General features: G+C 34.5%; 1 protein-coding gene across 7 annotated transcripts in view; it reads right to left on the bottom strand.

Moving 5' to 3' along the window:
• Positions 1-18899, bottom strand: part of TRIQK (triple QxxK/R motif containing) — a 291286-nt gene that overhangs the window by 212429 nt on the left and 59958 nt on the right. For all 7 annotated transcript variants that reach the window (XR_007458465.1, XM_049633158.1, XM_049633161.1 and 4 more), the window contains one exon: positions 726-811. Coding sequence is in view for 6 of the 7 variants with exons in the window: in XM_049633158.1 (XP_049489115.1) it covers positions 726-811 (86 nt within the window). In the remaining variant the exon portion in view is untranslated. The remainder of the gene's footprint in view (positions 1-725; positions 812-18899) is intronic.

Here is an 18899-nt window from a genome sequence, read left to right as displayed (position 1 = left end):
ATTTTAATATTTAAATAAAGTATATATACTAGTCACTTTAATTTTGCACATTTGACAGCACAACTGTCAAGTTAATTTTTGTATTTACAGTTTGATTAACCTCTAAATATTTGGCAAAAAATGGACATGAGTAATAATGTACATGTAATTTTGTTGAACTTCATCGTGCTAACACATTGGATTAGTATCTGCTAACATCATTCTCAGATGCATTTATCCCTCTTAAGCAGTTAAAACACTGATTTTCTAAAAGAACAAGTTTGGGGACATCATTAGAATTTTATAATAGAGAGTACTGGCAACAATAGTAATGCACAGAGTAAAATTACACACATGAATGATCTAAGTATATATAATTATAACTAAAATTTCAATAACCATAAAAGTAAACTTATTGAAAATGAAAGAAATTTTTTTATTCAGGCCACATAAATCACTGAACTGTTTGAACAATATACACAGTAGCTAGAGAAAAAATAAATTTCAACTTTAAGTATAACTGGCTCCCTATGCGACATTGTGTTTTATTTTAAGACCAAGTCAAGTCTCAGAATTGGAATGATGTTTCCCATTAAGCAAATTCTTTATAAAAACCTTCAATTCTGGCATTCGACTTTGATTTTGAAATGTCATAAAACATTTAGAATTCAACATTCATGCAATCCAGTTTTAGAAAATGAAATGGCATGCATATATCAAACTTTAAAGTTACCAAATACAGGTACCTTTATGCCTATTGCTGTTTTCTTTGCTTCTGCTTTTAATTTGGTTGCTCGTAAAATAGGTTTGGTTTTTTTATAATCTTGTTTACCTAAAAAGAAATAATTTCAGGCAATGAGTTATGCTTACATATAATTCAAGTTTAACAGCCATCTGAAATGTCCAAGAATGTTTAAATACAGTAAACCCGGGACACGGAGTTGAAAAGTAGCTCCCAGTTATGGAAGTCATAAACTTGTCACCCTAAGGTCAACCTCTCCTCCTCTCTTGATTTTAAAGGAAGAAGAGTTAACAGACATCTTTGATTTGGTGTGCAGTGAAGAGCTAAAAAGATAAAAACTTATTTGAGAGAGTAAGATGTTTAAAGTAAAGACAGTAAGCCTTTTGGAAGCATTTAAGAACAAATGGGCAAATGAGTACACATAAGGTCCCTTTAATAGGTAAAGCTAACTTTATTTTCCTAAATGAAGAATAAGAGCTCATTACAAATTATTTTATTAATGATATATTAAGTTTCCAAATAATCAATTGGAGGAATATCCTCAAGTTTTCTGTGAATAAGAAACTAAGAAAGAATCCGTAAGTACTTAACTTTTAGTCACTGATCTCATTAGAAAAATGCATATTTAACTTTTGTTTGTTCTTCATAGAGGACAAAATAAATACTGCTAGATAAATATGTAGGTTAGCTACATTCAGATAACAGTTTCAATCTCCTTTACCACACTTCGTTACCAAAGATGAATCAAAATTAAGTTAGTATCACCAAACTTCCTTTTTTGTATACCACTTGATGACACCACTAATGAATAACAAAACGGAGTTTGTGTGTAACCTGTATGTAACTAATGAGTTACATAACCTGTGAAGAAAATAGATTTAACAACAACAACAAACAACAATAACAAAAGCATTCGTTAGAATAATACACTATTTTGTTAACCAAACTTTTTTTTTTTTTTTTTTTTTTTATTTTTGGGACAGAGAGAGACAGAGCATGAACGGGGGAGGGGCAGAGAGAGAGGGAGACACAGAATCCGAAACAGGCTCCAGGCTCCGAGCCATCAGCCCAGAGCCTGACGCGGGGCTCGAACTCACGGACCGTGAGATCGTGACCTGGCTGAAGTCGGACGCTTAACCGACTGCGCCACCCAGGCGCCCCCCAAACTTTTAATTAACAACTGGGTCAATGGGTCTCAAATACAATCTGTCACTCTATGGGAGTTAGCATATGACCATATAATCTCTCTTTTACATTCTCCTTAGTTTGCCTTGTTTCCATCTTACTCCTTTTCCTTCATGACTGGTTTCTTTCCAAATCTTTCCCCTCTATCTCCTTTATGTAAGTAATACAACTTCTAACTTTAGTTTCCACATCTTCCCCACACTGAAATAAATCAGAAAGCAGTTCATCTACACAATAGTATATTACAAAAAATTATGTGCAAATATTAATGTATTTGCGAATGATCCAAAAGTGCCCTTAAAATACCATATAGATTTTTAGAATTAGAAATGGCAGGAAGAAGTGAGTCATATGGATAGGAGTAATGAAAAAACGCTCTATTTGTGTTCATTAGATACATAAAAGTGTTTCTTTAGCTGAAGAGCTATGTGTTTTTTTTTTAAAAAGAGTCAGTGTATGTTATTTTCTTAACTGCTATCATATAGCAGTCATTCTGGATCTATGAACACGCAGAAGCTTAATAAATATTATTTGATGATAAGGTTTAATGATCCAGAAATGAGCCAATTGTAAAAATGTACATCAAATGATCTAAATTTAAATTATAGAATGAATAAAATACAGAAAAATATTACTCTGACCCATTTTAAATTAGCAACATTTAATTTTGTTGAAAAAGCGTTGACAAGTGTTCACTCTGATTTCACATCTGAACAGTCAAACTATTCATGTCATTACTCCTGCTGAGATATAAACAGTTCAGAACAATGAAAATGGTGACACATCAAATGCTTCCACTCAGGGTTACAAAACAAATTTATAAGAAGAATCAAAAGAGAAATTGGAAGATGATAGATTTGAGGCCAAAAAGTCATTTATTGTTTTATATATGGTCTATAATAATCTCCGGGTGCAAGGGGGGAAAATTAAAAAAGGATTGTCTTCACCCAAATGTTTTTCATACACATATGTTTTACTCTGGATGATGTGTCTGTCATAAAACAGATTCAAATACATACCTAAGAGTCAATGTTAGAGTGGGGATTTATCGCCCTACTTCACTTGTTGTATAACTTCTTGGTTAAATGTGTTCTATTTCAATTCAACTCCTGGAATCTCTTAGAGAATAATACCTCTAGATTTATATTAAATTTGATAGGCACATTTGAAAATGTATTTATAATAAATAGATGGTTTTAAAAATTATTTACACCTGGTACTTCTCCAAATAGTGCATCTGTCATTAATTTAGCATTCTGCTTACTGACTATGATGTCCAAAAGTATAGACTGAAGAATGAAGTTTCAGTCTACGAAGTGAAAACGTTTACAGGGGACTTCGTCAATTTCTTTATAACCAAAACTAGATATTTCTATTATACCCAAAGAGGTTTTCAACATTTAAATTTTTTATGGCTTCAAGAAAGATACCTATGACCACAGGATTATAAAAAAATGTAAAATACAGAAGCCCCTGCCTCCTGAGTATTTAACTTAGTAAAAATACACACACACACCTGCACATACGTATATAATTTATATATAATATAGATTTTATATGTATATGGCTTCTTGGACACAGGTCTGATTTTGGTTATATCAATAATGCAGTAACCAAAATAGCTGTTTGGCAATTGCTCATTACATTTTATTTATTTATTTTTTAATGTTTATTTCCTTTTGAGAGAGAGAGAGAGAGAGAGAGTGCGAGTGGGGGAAGGGCTGAGAGAGAGAGGGGGACAGAGGATCCGAAGCTGGCTCTGTGCTGACAGCAGCAAGCTCAATACAGGGCTTGAACTCACGAACCAGGATATCATGATCTGAGCAGAGGCTGGACACTAAACCGACCAAGCCACCAAGGCACCTCTGCTCATTACATTTTATATGAAAGGAAACCTGGATAATTTAAGACTATGAAGCTCATCTGGGACCTCAATTATCTAATTTCTCTGTTCAATGGCACCATTCATCACATTTCTGTATTTTCGTTTCCTATGGCATAGTCAGGTTAACAAAAGCTTTTTCTCTCTATCCGCAAGCTTCCTGATTGAGTGATTTATGCTTCCTCTCTCCGATATAATCCTATAATACTATTTATTATATTTTATTTTTAAATTAACATACAGCGAAATTGGTTTTTTTTCCTTTTGGTATACAGTTCTATGAATTTTAATGCTTCTGTACAGATTCATGTAATTACTACCATAATCGGGGTACAGAATAGTTCTCCCATTCCAAAAAACTCCCTGTGCTGTCCTTTTATATCCATCCCTCCTCCTACCCATAGTTCCTGGCAACCCTTGTTCTACTGTCCATTTCTATAGCTCTGTCTTTTCAATAATATGACAATGGCTTCTTTTGTTCAGCATAAGTCCTTTAAGTTTCACCTAAGTTGTATGTATCACCAATTCTTCTCTATTGCTGACTAGCATTCCATTATGTGAAGGTACCAGAATTTGTTTATCCATTCACTCACTAAAGTGCATTTGGGTTATGTCTAGTATTTAGCAAATACTACAAAAGCTACCTATAAACACAGGTGTACGGGTTTTTATATGAACACAAGTTTTCTTTCAATTCATCTAGAGTAGGACTGCTGAGTCATATGGCAAGTCTATATTTTAACTTTGTAAGAAACTGCCACGCCATTTTCCAGAGTGGCTATATTGTTTCACATTCCCACTAGCAATGATCAGAGGTCTGGTAGATTTGCATCAGAAGTAGTATTAGTATTGTTTCACCAGGTTATCTATTTTTAGCATACAACTGTTTATAGTATTCCTTTATAATCTATTTTATATCCATAAGGCTGATAGTAACATACTAATATCATTAATGATATTAGTAATTTGAGTGTTTTTTTTTTTGTAGATAGTGTAACTAAAACTAAAGGTTTTTCAATTGTGTTGATCTTTCTAAATAATAAACTTTTGATTTTCCTGATTTTTTCTATTGTTTTTCTCTTCTGTATGTTATTTCCATTTCAATCCTTATTATTTCCTTCCTTCAGGTTGCTTTGGGATTATTTTGCTCTTCATATTCTAACTTGTTTAAGCAGAAAGTTAGGTTACTGTTTTCTTCTTTATAAACATACTGGTTAACAGATATAAATTACCATCTCAGTACTGCTTTAGCAGCATCTCATAAATTAGCAAGGAGAAGAAAAAAAGTTACATACAAAAACTATACGTAGTCATCTAGTATATTTATCTATGCTGTTACCTTTACTGGTGTTAGTTTTGGTTTGTTTGTTTGTTTATGGACGTGGATTCAAATTTACTGTCTTGTATACTTTCTTCCAGCCTACAGGACTCCCTGTAGTGTTTCCCTGCAGGGCAGGTGTGCTATTAACAAATCATCTGGTTTTATTTACCCAAAAACATCTTAATTTCTCCTGTTTTTGAAGGATAGCTGTGCTAGATATAGAATTCTTGTTTGGCAGTCTATTGCTTTCAGTACATCATATGTCATGTGTTTGTTACTTTTCTCTGCTGTTTTCAAGATTCACTCTTTATGTTTGACTTTCAACAGTTTGACTATAATGTGGCCCAGTGTGGATCCCTTTAGTTTATCCTACCTGAAATTTATTAAAGTTCTTGGATTAAAAAAAAATTAAAGTTTTTCATCAAATTAGGGAAGTTTTGGGGTATTATTTTTTTCAATATCCTTTCTGACCATTTTTCTCCCTCCTTTGATTGTAGAATTATTATTATACATAGATTGGTATTATGGATGGTGTCCCACAGGTCTCTGTTCATTTTTTGTCATTCTTCATTCACTCTTTTCACGTTTCTCAGAAAGGATAATCTCAATTAGCTTCTCTTCATGTTCCCTGATTTCTTCTGCTAGTTCACATCTGCTGTGAAGTCCCTTGGCAAAATTTTTATAATTATTGTATTTTTCAAGTCAAGAAAATCTATTTTTTTTTAAGTATACATAACTTACATTTCTATAATAAGATGCTTTATTTGGTGAGGCATCATTCTCATATTTCAACTCTTTAGACATGATTTTCTTCAGTTTCTGAACATATTTCAAACAGCTGACTTAAAGACTCTGTTCAATTAAATCCAAGATATGGGACCCCTGAGTGGCTCAGTCAGTTAAGCATACGACTCTTGGTTTCAGCTCAGGTCATGATCTCACGGTTCATGAGATCAAGCCCTCCATCAAGCTCTGTGCTGCCAGTGAGGAGCCTGCTTGGGATTCTCTCTCTCCCTCTCTCTCTGTCCCTCCCCCCCCCCACTCTCTCTCGAAAAATAAATAAATAAACTTGAAAAAAAATAAGTCCAAGGTATGATCTTTCTTAGAGACAATTTCTATTCTTTTTCTGTGTATGGAGCACATTTTGCTGATTCCTTGTCCATTTTATAATCTTTGTAGAAAACTGGACATATCAAATAAAGTAATGTGGCAGTTCTACAAATCATATATCCCCTACGATATTGTTGCTGCTGTTTGCTTTTCTTTTGTTGTTTTTATCATTTGTTTTCTTAGTGACACTTTTGGTCTCATTATGTAAAGTCTGTATTCTTGTCTCATGCAGCCACTTAGCTTAATGTTCACCTAAAGACTAGACAAATATTTTCTTAAATATCTTGAATCAGTAGGTCTTCCACTTTTGCTGGGGCTCTGTGGTGTGTGTGTGTGTGTGTGTGTGTGTGTGTGTGTGTGTGTGTGTGTTGGTATACATTTTCCAGCTCTGACAGGAGTTTACAGTTCTGCCTTAGCCTTCACTTACTGCTAGCTTTCTCAAGGTCAGCAATAGATGAGAAATATTATAGTCTTTTCAAGTCTTTATTGGACATGGCATAGCCCTGCACAGGCTTGTGGCTTTCTAGATTCCCAGAAATCTATGTTGGAGATTTTTAAAGACTATTGACATCTCTTTGCCCAGTTTTTTATAGTTTTAGAAGGACCTTCTGCTAGTCCCAAGTAGTAATGCTGCTTCAAGTAGTTGTGATGTTAAAAAAAACTTGCCGCTGACTCTATTTGTTAAAAGCTGGGAGAGAGCTCTTCACAGAGTGAGCTCTAAGTCCAGTCAAATAAAGACAAGTTTTGATAATGAGGCTTTTCAGTGAGTTAACAGGTCAAATATGGACAACTCTCTGAGAATGGAGTGTGGCATAGCTCCAAACCCATTCTGCCTCCTCCAGTACCTGCAGGATGCTCTTTTTCACAACTTCTGTAGTTGCAAGGTTGAGGACAGAAAGATGGAAGAAAAGTCAGTGAAAACCCAACAAAGTCTAATGTTCTTACTGAGATTCAGCTATTTTTCTGGAATAAACATTCCTTGGACTACTGTAAGAGTGTCATTAATTTCCAGATTTCAGAAAAAGTTGATTTTGACTTTTTTTTGCATTGTTCTTATTGTTTTCACAGAGGGGCAGACCTTTGAGATACTTTCTATTCAAGAAGTGCTTCCTTTCCATCCGTTTACTTCCAATGTCATTATATTTGATGTTAATTTCTTTTATACAGCCTACATTTAGGTCATTTTATAAAATGTCAACCTGAAAATCTACTGTCCTTTAATTGGTATGCTTAGACCATTAACATTTAATTAAACTATTAATATGTTTTTATTTCGGTCTACTATTTTATTATTGCTTTCTTTTTTTGTTCCCTTTGACTTGTTCCTGTTTCACTTTTCTTGCCCTTTTTTTGAATTATTTAAACGTTTCTTAGCATTCTATTTAAGTTATTATGATTTGGAGGCACCAAGTGGCTCAGTTGGTTGAGAGTTTGACTCTTAATTTTGGCTCAGGTCATGATCCCAGAGTCATGAGATCAAGCCCCGCATCAGGCTCTACACTAAGCATACAGCCTGCTTGAGATTCTCTCTCTCTCCTTCTGTTCCTCTCCCTAACTTGTGCTCTCTATCTCAAAAAAAAAATTATGATAATTTTGATATATCTTTTAGTATATTTTAATAACTGTCCTAGAGGTTATGAAATGTATACTTAACATTTTATATTCTAATTCAAATCAATATTTTCTTCAATTCCCTATTTATAAGCATAATCTACATTATTTTCAAAAATTTAATGTACACAATATAATAAATTTCATATTATTATATAATGGAAATAAGCAGTATAGTGCTTTGTAGTGCTAGTTCTACCAGCTTTAGTTTCTATCTTTTGACTTTGCTATGCTTATATTTGAACTTCTTGGACATGTATCATAGGTTAGGAAAGCAGATGTATGTAGTGAACTTCTACTAATTTAGGACGTTAAATATCTGCAAGCAAAGAATTATAAAAGTGAATATACTGCTGTAGCATAGGTGTGTTTTCCTTACAAATGCCAGGAAAGACATCGTTGTCCTTATTTGGATGCACATTTTTATTACAGCCTAATAGTTTTGCAATAAAAAGTGAAAGGTACATGCATAGTTAGAAGGATTATTATGCTCTTGTTACTGAAACTTTATATTCATTCATGATAAAAACTACAACTTGTCCTTACATAATATCAATATAATATTACTAAAATTTAGTAGTGAAATAAAATTTCCTACTACTGTTCTTTCCAGTTTTGTGACCAATTTAATTGAAGACTACCCTGAAGTTGCCAGATCTGTACTACTAAAAAGTTACGTTATTCTTTTCAACTATTCATGTTAATAGAAATTTCTTGATATGTAATGAAAGCAAAGGTTAGAAATACAGAAATAATGTTCAGACTGATACATGAAGACAAATGCCATTCTCAATCCTCAATCTCAATGACCATCATCAAAACAGCCATAACATTCTCTTTAATTTTCTCTAAGTTAACTGCATGTAATAACTTAAATTTATGAAACATATTTATAGTAATAAAATGTCACCTTTGTATGTTTAAAATAAAGTTGTGAAATTAATATTCTAGTAGAAAATTCTATAATACAGGAAATTTCTTTTATGGCCTAGTAAGAATACAGATTCTGTTATCCATTATGCATAATTCTTAGTAATGAAAATACATTGAGATAATTGCATTGTTAAGATTGCCAATCCAAACAGAAAATTTATCTAAAAATCATGACACTGAGAGTTAAAATTCCTTCAAATCAATCTGAGATTCTTAAGAAATCTAGAGTGTGTATTTCTGTCAATGTGAATTACTCATTATAAAACTTTTGTTGCATGTAAAATTCAAGATCATTTTTGGGAATAAAGTGAAAAAGCCTTCCTCAAATATGATAATGATACACCTAAATAATGTACTTGGAATAATAAAATAAATTTATGAGAATTCCTGGATTTATAAGAACTTACATAAGGCAGAAATACACTTAGGATGTGTGAGCTTTAGTATTTATACTGTAATAGATTTTAGCTTTCTTTCTTTTTTTTTTTTTTCAAAATGAACCTGGATTTAATGCTGAAAAATGGACATTTCAAAATTAAGAAATATTAAAATTTGCATTTTCGCATAGGAAAATGTGGCATAAAAGTGCTCTTTGAACCAGTATCAGCAACTAACTACCAAACTGCTCTAAGTATGTGCACATAGTTATTGAGTAGCAAGTGAAATCTCTGAAGTAAGTTTTTTTTGGCTAGCAAGTAACAAATTATTAATTATTGTCCATCAAGAAACAAGAAAACTCTAAGAAAAAAAATATATATAGTATTTTATTATTTTCACCTGCTTCCACAATCTTAACTGCATGAGTCATTGTTTTCTAAAGTTGCTAGATAGAATTGCCAGAACCTCTGAATATAGTGTGAAATTAGAACCTATCACTGATTGTAAGTGTTCTTAGTTAACCTTACATCTAACTAAGCATAATTGAAAATGTTCACTTATGGTCACCAGGATTTTTAATATTCCATTTTATGGAATACATATGAAATATTTTATGTTTAGCCAACCCTTTCATTCATTCATTCATTAAAAATTATTTTATCGAGGGGTGACTGGCTGGCTCAGTTGGTAGAGCACGTGACTCTTGATCTCAGGGTTATAAGTTCAACTCTCATATTGGGTATGGAAATTACTTAAAAATAAACACCTTTTAAAATTATTTATTGAGCACTTACTATGTAACAGTGTTCTAGGTACTGAATACACAGTAGTGTGAGTAAAACAGACCCATTGTCTATTATCCTTGTTAAAAGATAGATAGGGGCACCTGGGTGGCTCAGTCAGTTAAGCTTCCAGCTTTGGCTCAGGTCATGATCTCACGGTTCATGAATTAGAGCCCTGCATCAGGCTGTCTGTTGTCAGCACAGAGCCCTCTTTAGATCCTCTGTCTCCTTCTCTCTCTGCCCTTCCCCACTCATGCTTTCTCTCTCTCTCTCTCAAAACTAAATAAACATTTAAAAAATAAATAAATGATAGATAATAAGCAAACAAAAACATGTTCAGTTTCTCAAGTGATAAAAACCACTAAAAACAAAAATAAAGTTAGTAAGGAGAAGAAAATAAAAGGGACAGATGCAGTGTATCAGATAGAGTGGTCAGGTAAGGTCTCCTTGATAACGTCACTTAACATTATTACTTGATGTCACTTGACCAGATATTTAAATGAATTTAGGGAGAAAGTCATGTGGATATCTGGTAGTTGCAATCCCAAATACTGGGAACATCAAAGTCCAAAGACTTGGGAAACCCAAACCCCTAGAAGGTCAAAATGTCACTGAAGTTTCTCAAGTCAAAGAGCTTTATGGATAATAAAATAAAAATCTGAGAGTGAGGTCAGCATCATGGCAGCATGAGTTATTCCTTTTACTCCCCTTTCATTTGCAACTAATCAGACATCCATAACCAAAGAAAAGCACCTCTTCACTACATACCAGGACACTCAAAAGATCCACCTATTAATACACCCACAAGTGGGCAGACTGGACAGCAGAGGAAGCCATGGAGCAAGGGGAGCCGCAGTGGCACCAGGGGTGGCAGCTGCAGAGAAAGCTGCTGGAGGTCTGGCTATGTGCCAGCACAACCTTTCTGGCAGAGGAGGTGGAGGGTGAAGGTGGTTGGCAAGTGGGGTCTGCCCAGTTGAGTGTTCTGTAGCTAGGGGAATCTATTGCTCTCTTTTAGAAGGGACCACAGTGACTGGGGGCAGGGAAAGGAAAGAGAAGTAGGCAGACAAAGAGAACTGAAGGGAAGTGTCTCCTGTTGTCTGTCTCAGGGTTCAGGGAAAAGAATCACCCACAGACCTCTGGGACTCCTTCCCCCACAATCATGGATCCCTCTACAGAGCTGTGGGCACACCCACAGCCCCAAGTGCTAAATATGCACCATCCCCTCTGCAGCCAGTTTTCTTTTCTTTTCTTTTCTTTTTTTTTTTTTTTTTTTTTTTTATGCCTGGACTCCCAATTTTCAGTAAGATAAACCAAAAAATTATGCTATACCACCACCTTCTGGAAAGTGAAAGGAAGGCTCCTAATTACCAACCTGTCAGAATCACATTAAACAAAACCTTACCTAAATAAGAAAAGTGTACATTACTTTCAATGTGAAAAGTAGGCACTTTTCATCAAATCATGGTAATACAATATGACAAAAAGGAAATGACAATTCTCCAGAAACTGAACCCAAAGACATGGAATATTGCAATCTAAGGGATAAAAGAATTCAAAATAGCTGTTATGAAGACATTCAATGAGCTATAAGAAAACTCAGGCAATATAAAGCTCTCAGGAATAAAATGAACAGACAAAGGAGTAGTTTACCAAAGTGACTGGAATTCTAAATAAGAACCAAACAGAAATTCTGGAGGTAAAGAACTCAATAAATGAGATAAAGAATGCATTAGAATGCATTGGAAATAGAACAGATCAAATGGAAGAGAGAATTCACAAGGTGGAAGATAGGCATCTAGAAATGATTCAGGCAGAAGAGGAAAGAAAACAGATTTTTAAAAAGCAAAGAAATCCTATAAGAGGTCTCAGGGTCCATTAGAAAAGCCAACTTTAAATAATGATTATTTCAGAAGGAGAAGAGGGACAGAAAAAAGGCAGAGAATTTAATTAAGTAAATTTAATTAAAATTCAATATCTAAGAACTTCCCAAATCTAGGGAAGGAACTGGATAAAATTCCATGAAGCTTATTAAATGCCTTATTACTCAATGCAAAAAGACCATTTCCAAGACATATTTCATTAAAAGTGTTAAAAGTAATGATAAAGAAAGAATTTTAAAGACAGGGAAAAAAGACAGTAACCCACAAAGGAATGCTTATTAGACTATGAGTACATTTCTCAGCAAAAACTCCACAGGTCAGGAGATAGTAGAATGACATATTTAAAAATTTGAAATATAAAAACTGTCAGCCAAGAATATCTTATCTGCCAAAGTGATCCTTCACATATAAAGGAGAAATAAAGGCCTTCCCAGACAAATAAAAGAGAGGAAGTTCACCGCCACTAGGCCTGCCTTACAAGAAATGTTGAAAAAAGCACTTCAAGCTGTAAAGAAAGGACAAAAGTACACAAAACTCTTTTTAAGGTGACAAGCAGTCAGAATTAGAATATTCTTTAGAATAGTATGTTAAACTATTAATTATAGCTTAAAGTTTAAAGGAAAAGGACATTAAAAATACAGCTACCACAAACAGGTAACAAAGTCACAGCATAAAAAGAGATCATTTGTGACATCAAAAATATAAAAGGGGAAGAATGAAATGACAGAGACTTTATAGAGAATGAAGATAAATTGCTATCACCAGGAAAAAAATATATTTTATTCATCAAATGTCTTATACAAACCTTGTAGTAACCACAAAGGAAAAATCTAGAAGAGAGACATGAAACAAAAACAGGAGAATCATCCCAGAAAACCACTAAAAAACGCAAAAAAAAGAAAAAAAAAGAAGGTAAAAGAAACAGTGGAGACAAAATAACCAGAAGGCAAAAGATAAAATGACAGTTGTAAATCCTTACTTACCAATAATCAATCTAAATGTAACAGGGTAATGGGACTGAACTCACCAGTCAAAAGGCAAAGTGGCTAAATAGTTAAAACAACAACTACAACAACAACAACAAAAACAAGACCCAACCATATGCTGCCTGCAGGAGATTCATTTCAGCTCTAAGACACACATCAGTTCAAAGTGAAAGGGCAGAACTTGATATTCCAAGCAAACAGAAACCAAAATGGTGGGTATAACCAAACTTATATCAGACAAAATACACTCCAAGACAAAAAAGGTAAGAAGACACAAAGAAGGTAATTATATAATGATGAAAAGGTCAGTACCTCAAGAGGATATGACAATTGTAAATAAATATGCTCCTAACCTTGTATATCTGAGTACCAAGATATATTAAGCAAATAATAATAGGTTTTAAGGGAGAAATAAAGGATAATATAATAAATGCATGGGATTTCAATACCCCATTATACAGCAATGGATAGATCATCCTGGCAGAAAATCAACAAAGAAACTTTATAACGAACCATACTTCATAACAAATGGACTTAATAGACATATACAGAACATTCCATCCAATAGCAGGCAAATATTTATTCTTCTCAACTGCACATAGAACATTCTCCAGCATGGATCGTATGATATGCCACAAAACAATTCTTAGCAAATTTTAAAAGACTGACATAATACCAACCATCTTCACTGAACTAGAAATTAACAACAAAAAGAAAGTTAGATCTATAAATATGTGGAAACTAAACAACACACTTCTAAACAACCATTAGATCAAAAAGAAATAAAACACTAAAACAAATAAAAATGGAAAAACAACATACCAAATAGTCAAATAGTGTGTCAAATCAAATAGTGTGGGCTGCAGCAAAAGCAGTTCTGAGAGGAAAGTTTACAGCAGTAAACACACATATTAAGTATGAAATTAAAAAGATCTCAAATAAACAACCTAACTTTACACCATAAGAAATTAGAAAAAAAAAAGAACAAATAAAGCCTAAAGTTAGCAGATGGAAGGAAATACTAAAGATCAAAGCAGAAACAAATGAAACAGAGACCAAAAAAACAATAGAAAAGATCAACGAAATTAAAAGCTGGTTCTTTGGAAAGATAAAATTGACACACTTTTTTTTTTTAACGTTTATTTATTTTTGAGACAGAGAGAGACAGAGCATGAACGGGGGAGGGTCAGAGAGAGAGGGAGACACAGAATCTGAAACAGGCTCCAGGCTCTGAGCACTCGGCATAGAGCCTGACACGGGGCTCGAACTCACGGACCGCGAGATCGTGACCTGAGCCGAAGTCGGACGCTCAACCGACTGAGCCACCCAGGCGCCCCCAAATTGACACACTTTTAACTAGACTAAGAAAAAAGAGAGAAGACTTAAATAAAACTAGAAATGAAAGAGGAGACATTACAACTGACACTGCAGAATTATAAAAGAAACATCTACTCATTATCAGGAAAATACAAATCAAAACCACACTGAGATACCACCTCACACCGGTCAGAGAGGCTAAAATGAACAAATCAGACTACAGATGTTGGCAAGGATGTGGAGAAATGAGAACCCTCTTACACTGTTGGTGGGAATGCAAACTGGTGCAGCCACTCTGGAAACAATGTGGAGGTTCCTCAAAAAATTAAAAATAGAACGACCCAGCAATAGCACTACTAGGAATTTATCCAAGGAATACAGGAACACTGATGCATAGGGGCACTTGTACCCCAATGTTTACAGCAGCACTTTCAACAATAGCCAAATCATGGAAAGAGCCTCAATGGTCATCAACTGATGAATGGATAAAGATGTGGTTTATATATACAATGGCATACTACTTGGCAATGAGAAAGAATGAAATCATGCCACTTGCAGCAATGTGGATGGAACTGGAAGGTATTATGCTGAATGAAATAAGTCAGTCAGAGAAGGACAGACATCATATGTTTTCACTCATATGTGGATCTTGAGAAACTTAACAGAAGACCATGGGAGAAGGGAAGGGGAAAACATAGTTACAAACAGAGAGGGAGGAAGGCAAACCACAAGAGACTCATAAATACAGAGAACAAACTGAGGGTGGATGGAGGGGTGGGGGAGAGGGGAAAATGGGTGATGGGCATTGAGGAAGACACTTGGGATGAGCACTGTGTGCTGTATGTAAGTGATGAACCATGGGAATCTACCCCAAAAACCAAGAGCACAATTTGACAGTAAATTATATTAAAATAAATAAATGAAAGAAACATCTATGAACAATTATTTGCCAACAAGTTACATAATCTAGAAGAAATGGACACATTTCTAGAAACACATAACCTACCAGCACTAACTCAGGAAGAAATACAAAATACGAACAAACTGATAATAACCACAGAGACTGAATCAGTAATCAAAAACTCCCAGCACAGAAAACTCAGACCCAACAACTTCACTGGAGAATTCTACTAAACATTTCAAGAATCAACACCAATTCTCATCAAACTCTTTCACACTCTTCCAAACTCTTTTTATGAAGCCAGATTTACTTAGATACCAAAACAAGATAAGGATACCACAGTAAAAGAAAATTATAAATATCCCTGATGAATATAGATGTAAAAACTCTCAGTAACATATTGGCAAAATGACTTCAAGTATTCATTGAAAGAATTATACACCAAGGCCAAGTGGGGCTTATTCCTGGGATGCAAGGATGGTTCAATGTGGAAATCAATAAATGTAATACATCACATCCATAAAATGGATGATTTTTGAGAAAATCATATGATTATCTCAATAGATGCAGAAAAACCATTTGACAAAATATAACAGCATTTGATGCCAAAAATCCCTAACAGTTTGGATATAGAAGGTACCTACCTCTACATAATAAAGGACATATGTGACAAATCTACAGCTAACATTATCCTTAAGGAAGAAAAATTTAAACTATTTCCTCTAAGATTAGGAATAAGACAAGGATGTCTATTATCACAACTCCTATTCAATATAGTAATGGAAGTCCTAGCTAGTGGACTTAGGGACAACAAAGAAATAAAAGACATTCAAGTCAGGAAAGGAAAAAGTAAAGCTCTATCTGTTTATAATATAATCTTATATATAGAATCAACAATTTCAGTAAAGTGGCAGGATACAAAATCAACATACAGAAATTAATTGGATTTCTTTTTTTTAAGTTTATTTACTTTTGAGAAAGAGAGAAAGTGTGCACATGAGTGAGGGAGGGACTGAGAGAGAGGGAGAGAGAGAATCTCAAGCACGTTCTGGCTGTCAGTGCAGAGCCCCATGTGGCACTCCATCTCACCAACCATGAGATCATGACATGAGCCAAAATCAAGAGACATAAGCTTAACTGACTGAGCCACCCAGGCACTCCTCAACTGCACCTCTTTACATTAACTATGAATCATCTGATAAAAGGAAAACTATCACATTCACAATAGCATCAAAACAATAAAATAGTGGGTGCCTGAACATCTGACTCTGACTCAGGATATGAACTCGTAGTTGGCAAGTCCAAGCCCTACATCAGGCTCACTGTTGTCAGCGTAGAGCCCACTTCAGATCTTCAGTCCCCTCTCCCTTCCCCTTTCCCACTTGTGCTCTCTCAAAAATCAATAAACATTTTTAAAAAATAATACTTAGGAATACATTTATGCAAGGAAGTGAAAGATCTATACAATGAAAATTACAAGATTTGGCTGAAAGAAACTGAAGAAGACACAAACAAATGGAAATATATCCCATGCATAGATCAGAAGAATGAATATTGTTGGGACGCTTGGGTGGCTCAATTGGTTAAGCGTCCGACTTTGGCTCAGGTCATGATCTCGCGGTTTGTGAGTTTGAGCCTCACATTGGGCTCTGTGCTGACAGCTCAGAACCTAAAGCCTACTTCGGATTCTATCACCCTTTCTTTCTGCCCCTCCCCCCTCACACTCTGTCTCTGTCTCTCTCAAAAATAAACATTAAAAAAATAAATAAAAAAGAAGAATTAATATTGTTAAAATGGCCACACTACCTAAATCCATCTACAGATCCAATGCAATTCTCATCAAAATACTGAAGGCAGTCTTCACAGAAATAAAAGCAAAAAATCCTACAATTTGTGTGGAACCACAAAAGCCCCTAAATAGCCAAAGCAGTCCTGAGAAAAAGAACAAAGACAGAGGTATCATGCTTCTTGATTTCAAACTGTATATAAAGCCACAGTAATAAAAACAGTATGGAAAAACAGACACATCAACCAATAGAACAGAACAAAGAGCCCAAAATTAAATCTCAGTAGATATAGTCAACTAATATTCGACCATAATTGGAGGGAACCAAGAATACCCAATAGGGAAAGGATAGTTTCTTCAACAAATGGTGCTGGGAACACTGGAGAAACACATGCAGAACACACACACACACACACACACACACACACACAAAGGGACACCTATCTTACTCTACTCACAAAAGTTTACTCAAAATGCATCAAAGACTTAAACATAAGACTTGATACTATAAAAGTCTCGAAGAAAATGTACGGAATATATTTGTCAGTATTGGCCTTGATGATGTTTTTTTTTTGACATGAAACCAAAAGCACAAACAACAAAAGCAAAAATCCAACAAATGGGTCTACATTAAACTCAAAAGCTTCTACACAGCAAAAGAAGCAAAATGAAATGACAAACTACAGGATGGGAGGAAAAATTTGCCAACCATATGTTGGGTAATAGGTTAATATCCAAAATATGTAAAGAACTCAGCCAACTTAATAACAAAAAAACAATCCACTAAAAAAATGGGAAGAACTAAACAGAAAATTTTCCAAGAGGACGTCAACATGGCCAACAGACACATGAAAAAATGTTCAACATCACTAATCACCAAGGAAATGCAAATCAAAATACCCTTGTGATATCACCTCATGCCTGTTAGAATGGTTATCACCAAAAAGACAAGAGAAAACAGGTGCTGGCAAGGGACCAGCACCAACCAAGGTGTTGTGAAGGGAATTAAGAGTACACTCATCCCGATGAGCACTGAGTAATATATGGAGTTGCTGAATCACTATATTGTATACCTGAAACTAGTATAACACTGTATGTTAACTACACTGTTAATAACACTGTTGTAATAATAATAAAAAGAAAAACCATGGTGAAAAGAAAGCTCTTATACATTGTTGGTGGGAACATAAATTGGTCCAACTACTATGAATAACAATATGGAGGGTTCTCAAAAATTAAAAATTGATATACCATAATTATCTAGAAATTCCACTTCTGGTTATATATGGAAGGGAAATGAAAACATGATTTCAATGGCATACATGCATTCCCATGTTTATCAGAGCATTATTCACAATAACCGAGAAGTGAAAACAAACTGAATGCCCATCAGTGGATAAATGAATTAAAAAATGTGGTACATACACACAATGGAATATTGTTCATCTAGGAGGAAGAAAGATATCCTCCTATTTGCTACAACACTGATGGACCTTGAGCACATTATGCTCAACCAAATAAGTCAGAAAGAGAAGACAAATACCGTACGATATCACTTATATGTTAAACAAGTTAAATCTGTAAAAGAACCCAGTAAAATGGTAATTACCCGGGGATGGGTTGGGGAGAAGGAGAGGAGTGATGGTGTTTATGCGTACAAACTTGTAACAAGCAACAAATAAGCTACAGGGATGGAGTGCACAACATAATGAATATAGACCAAAATGTAATACCTTAAATATGTAATGAGATAAATTTTGCTACAGCAGCAATCATATTATAATATCTAAATGTATCAAAGTAATACATTGTATACCTTAAACGTATACAATGTTATATGTCAAATTTATTGAATTAAAAAAATAAAGTAAAGTAAATTTAAAATTAAAAAGTTCAAGGGCACCTGGTTGGCTCAGTTAGTTAAGCATCTTATTCTTGTTTTGGCTCAGGTAATGATCTCATGGTTCATGAGAAGGAGCCCCATGTCGGGCTCTGCACTGATAGCACAGAGCCTGCTTGGGATCCTCTCTCCCTCTCCCTCTGTCCCTCCCTCACTTGCGTTCTCTCTATCTCTCTCTCAAAATAAATAAATAAACTTAAAAAAAT

The sequence above is a fragment of the Panthera uncia genome, chromosome F2, assembly GCF_023721935.1.
Source record: "Panthera uncia isolate 11264 chromosome F2, Puncia_PCG_1.0, whole genome shotgun sequence".
Taxonomy (NCBI): Eukaryota; Metazoa; Chordata; class Mammalia; order Carnivora; family Felidae; genus Panthera; species Panthera uncia.
Note: the sequence above shows the minus strand (reverse complement) of the source record. Positions and strands in the feature narration are given on the sequence as shown.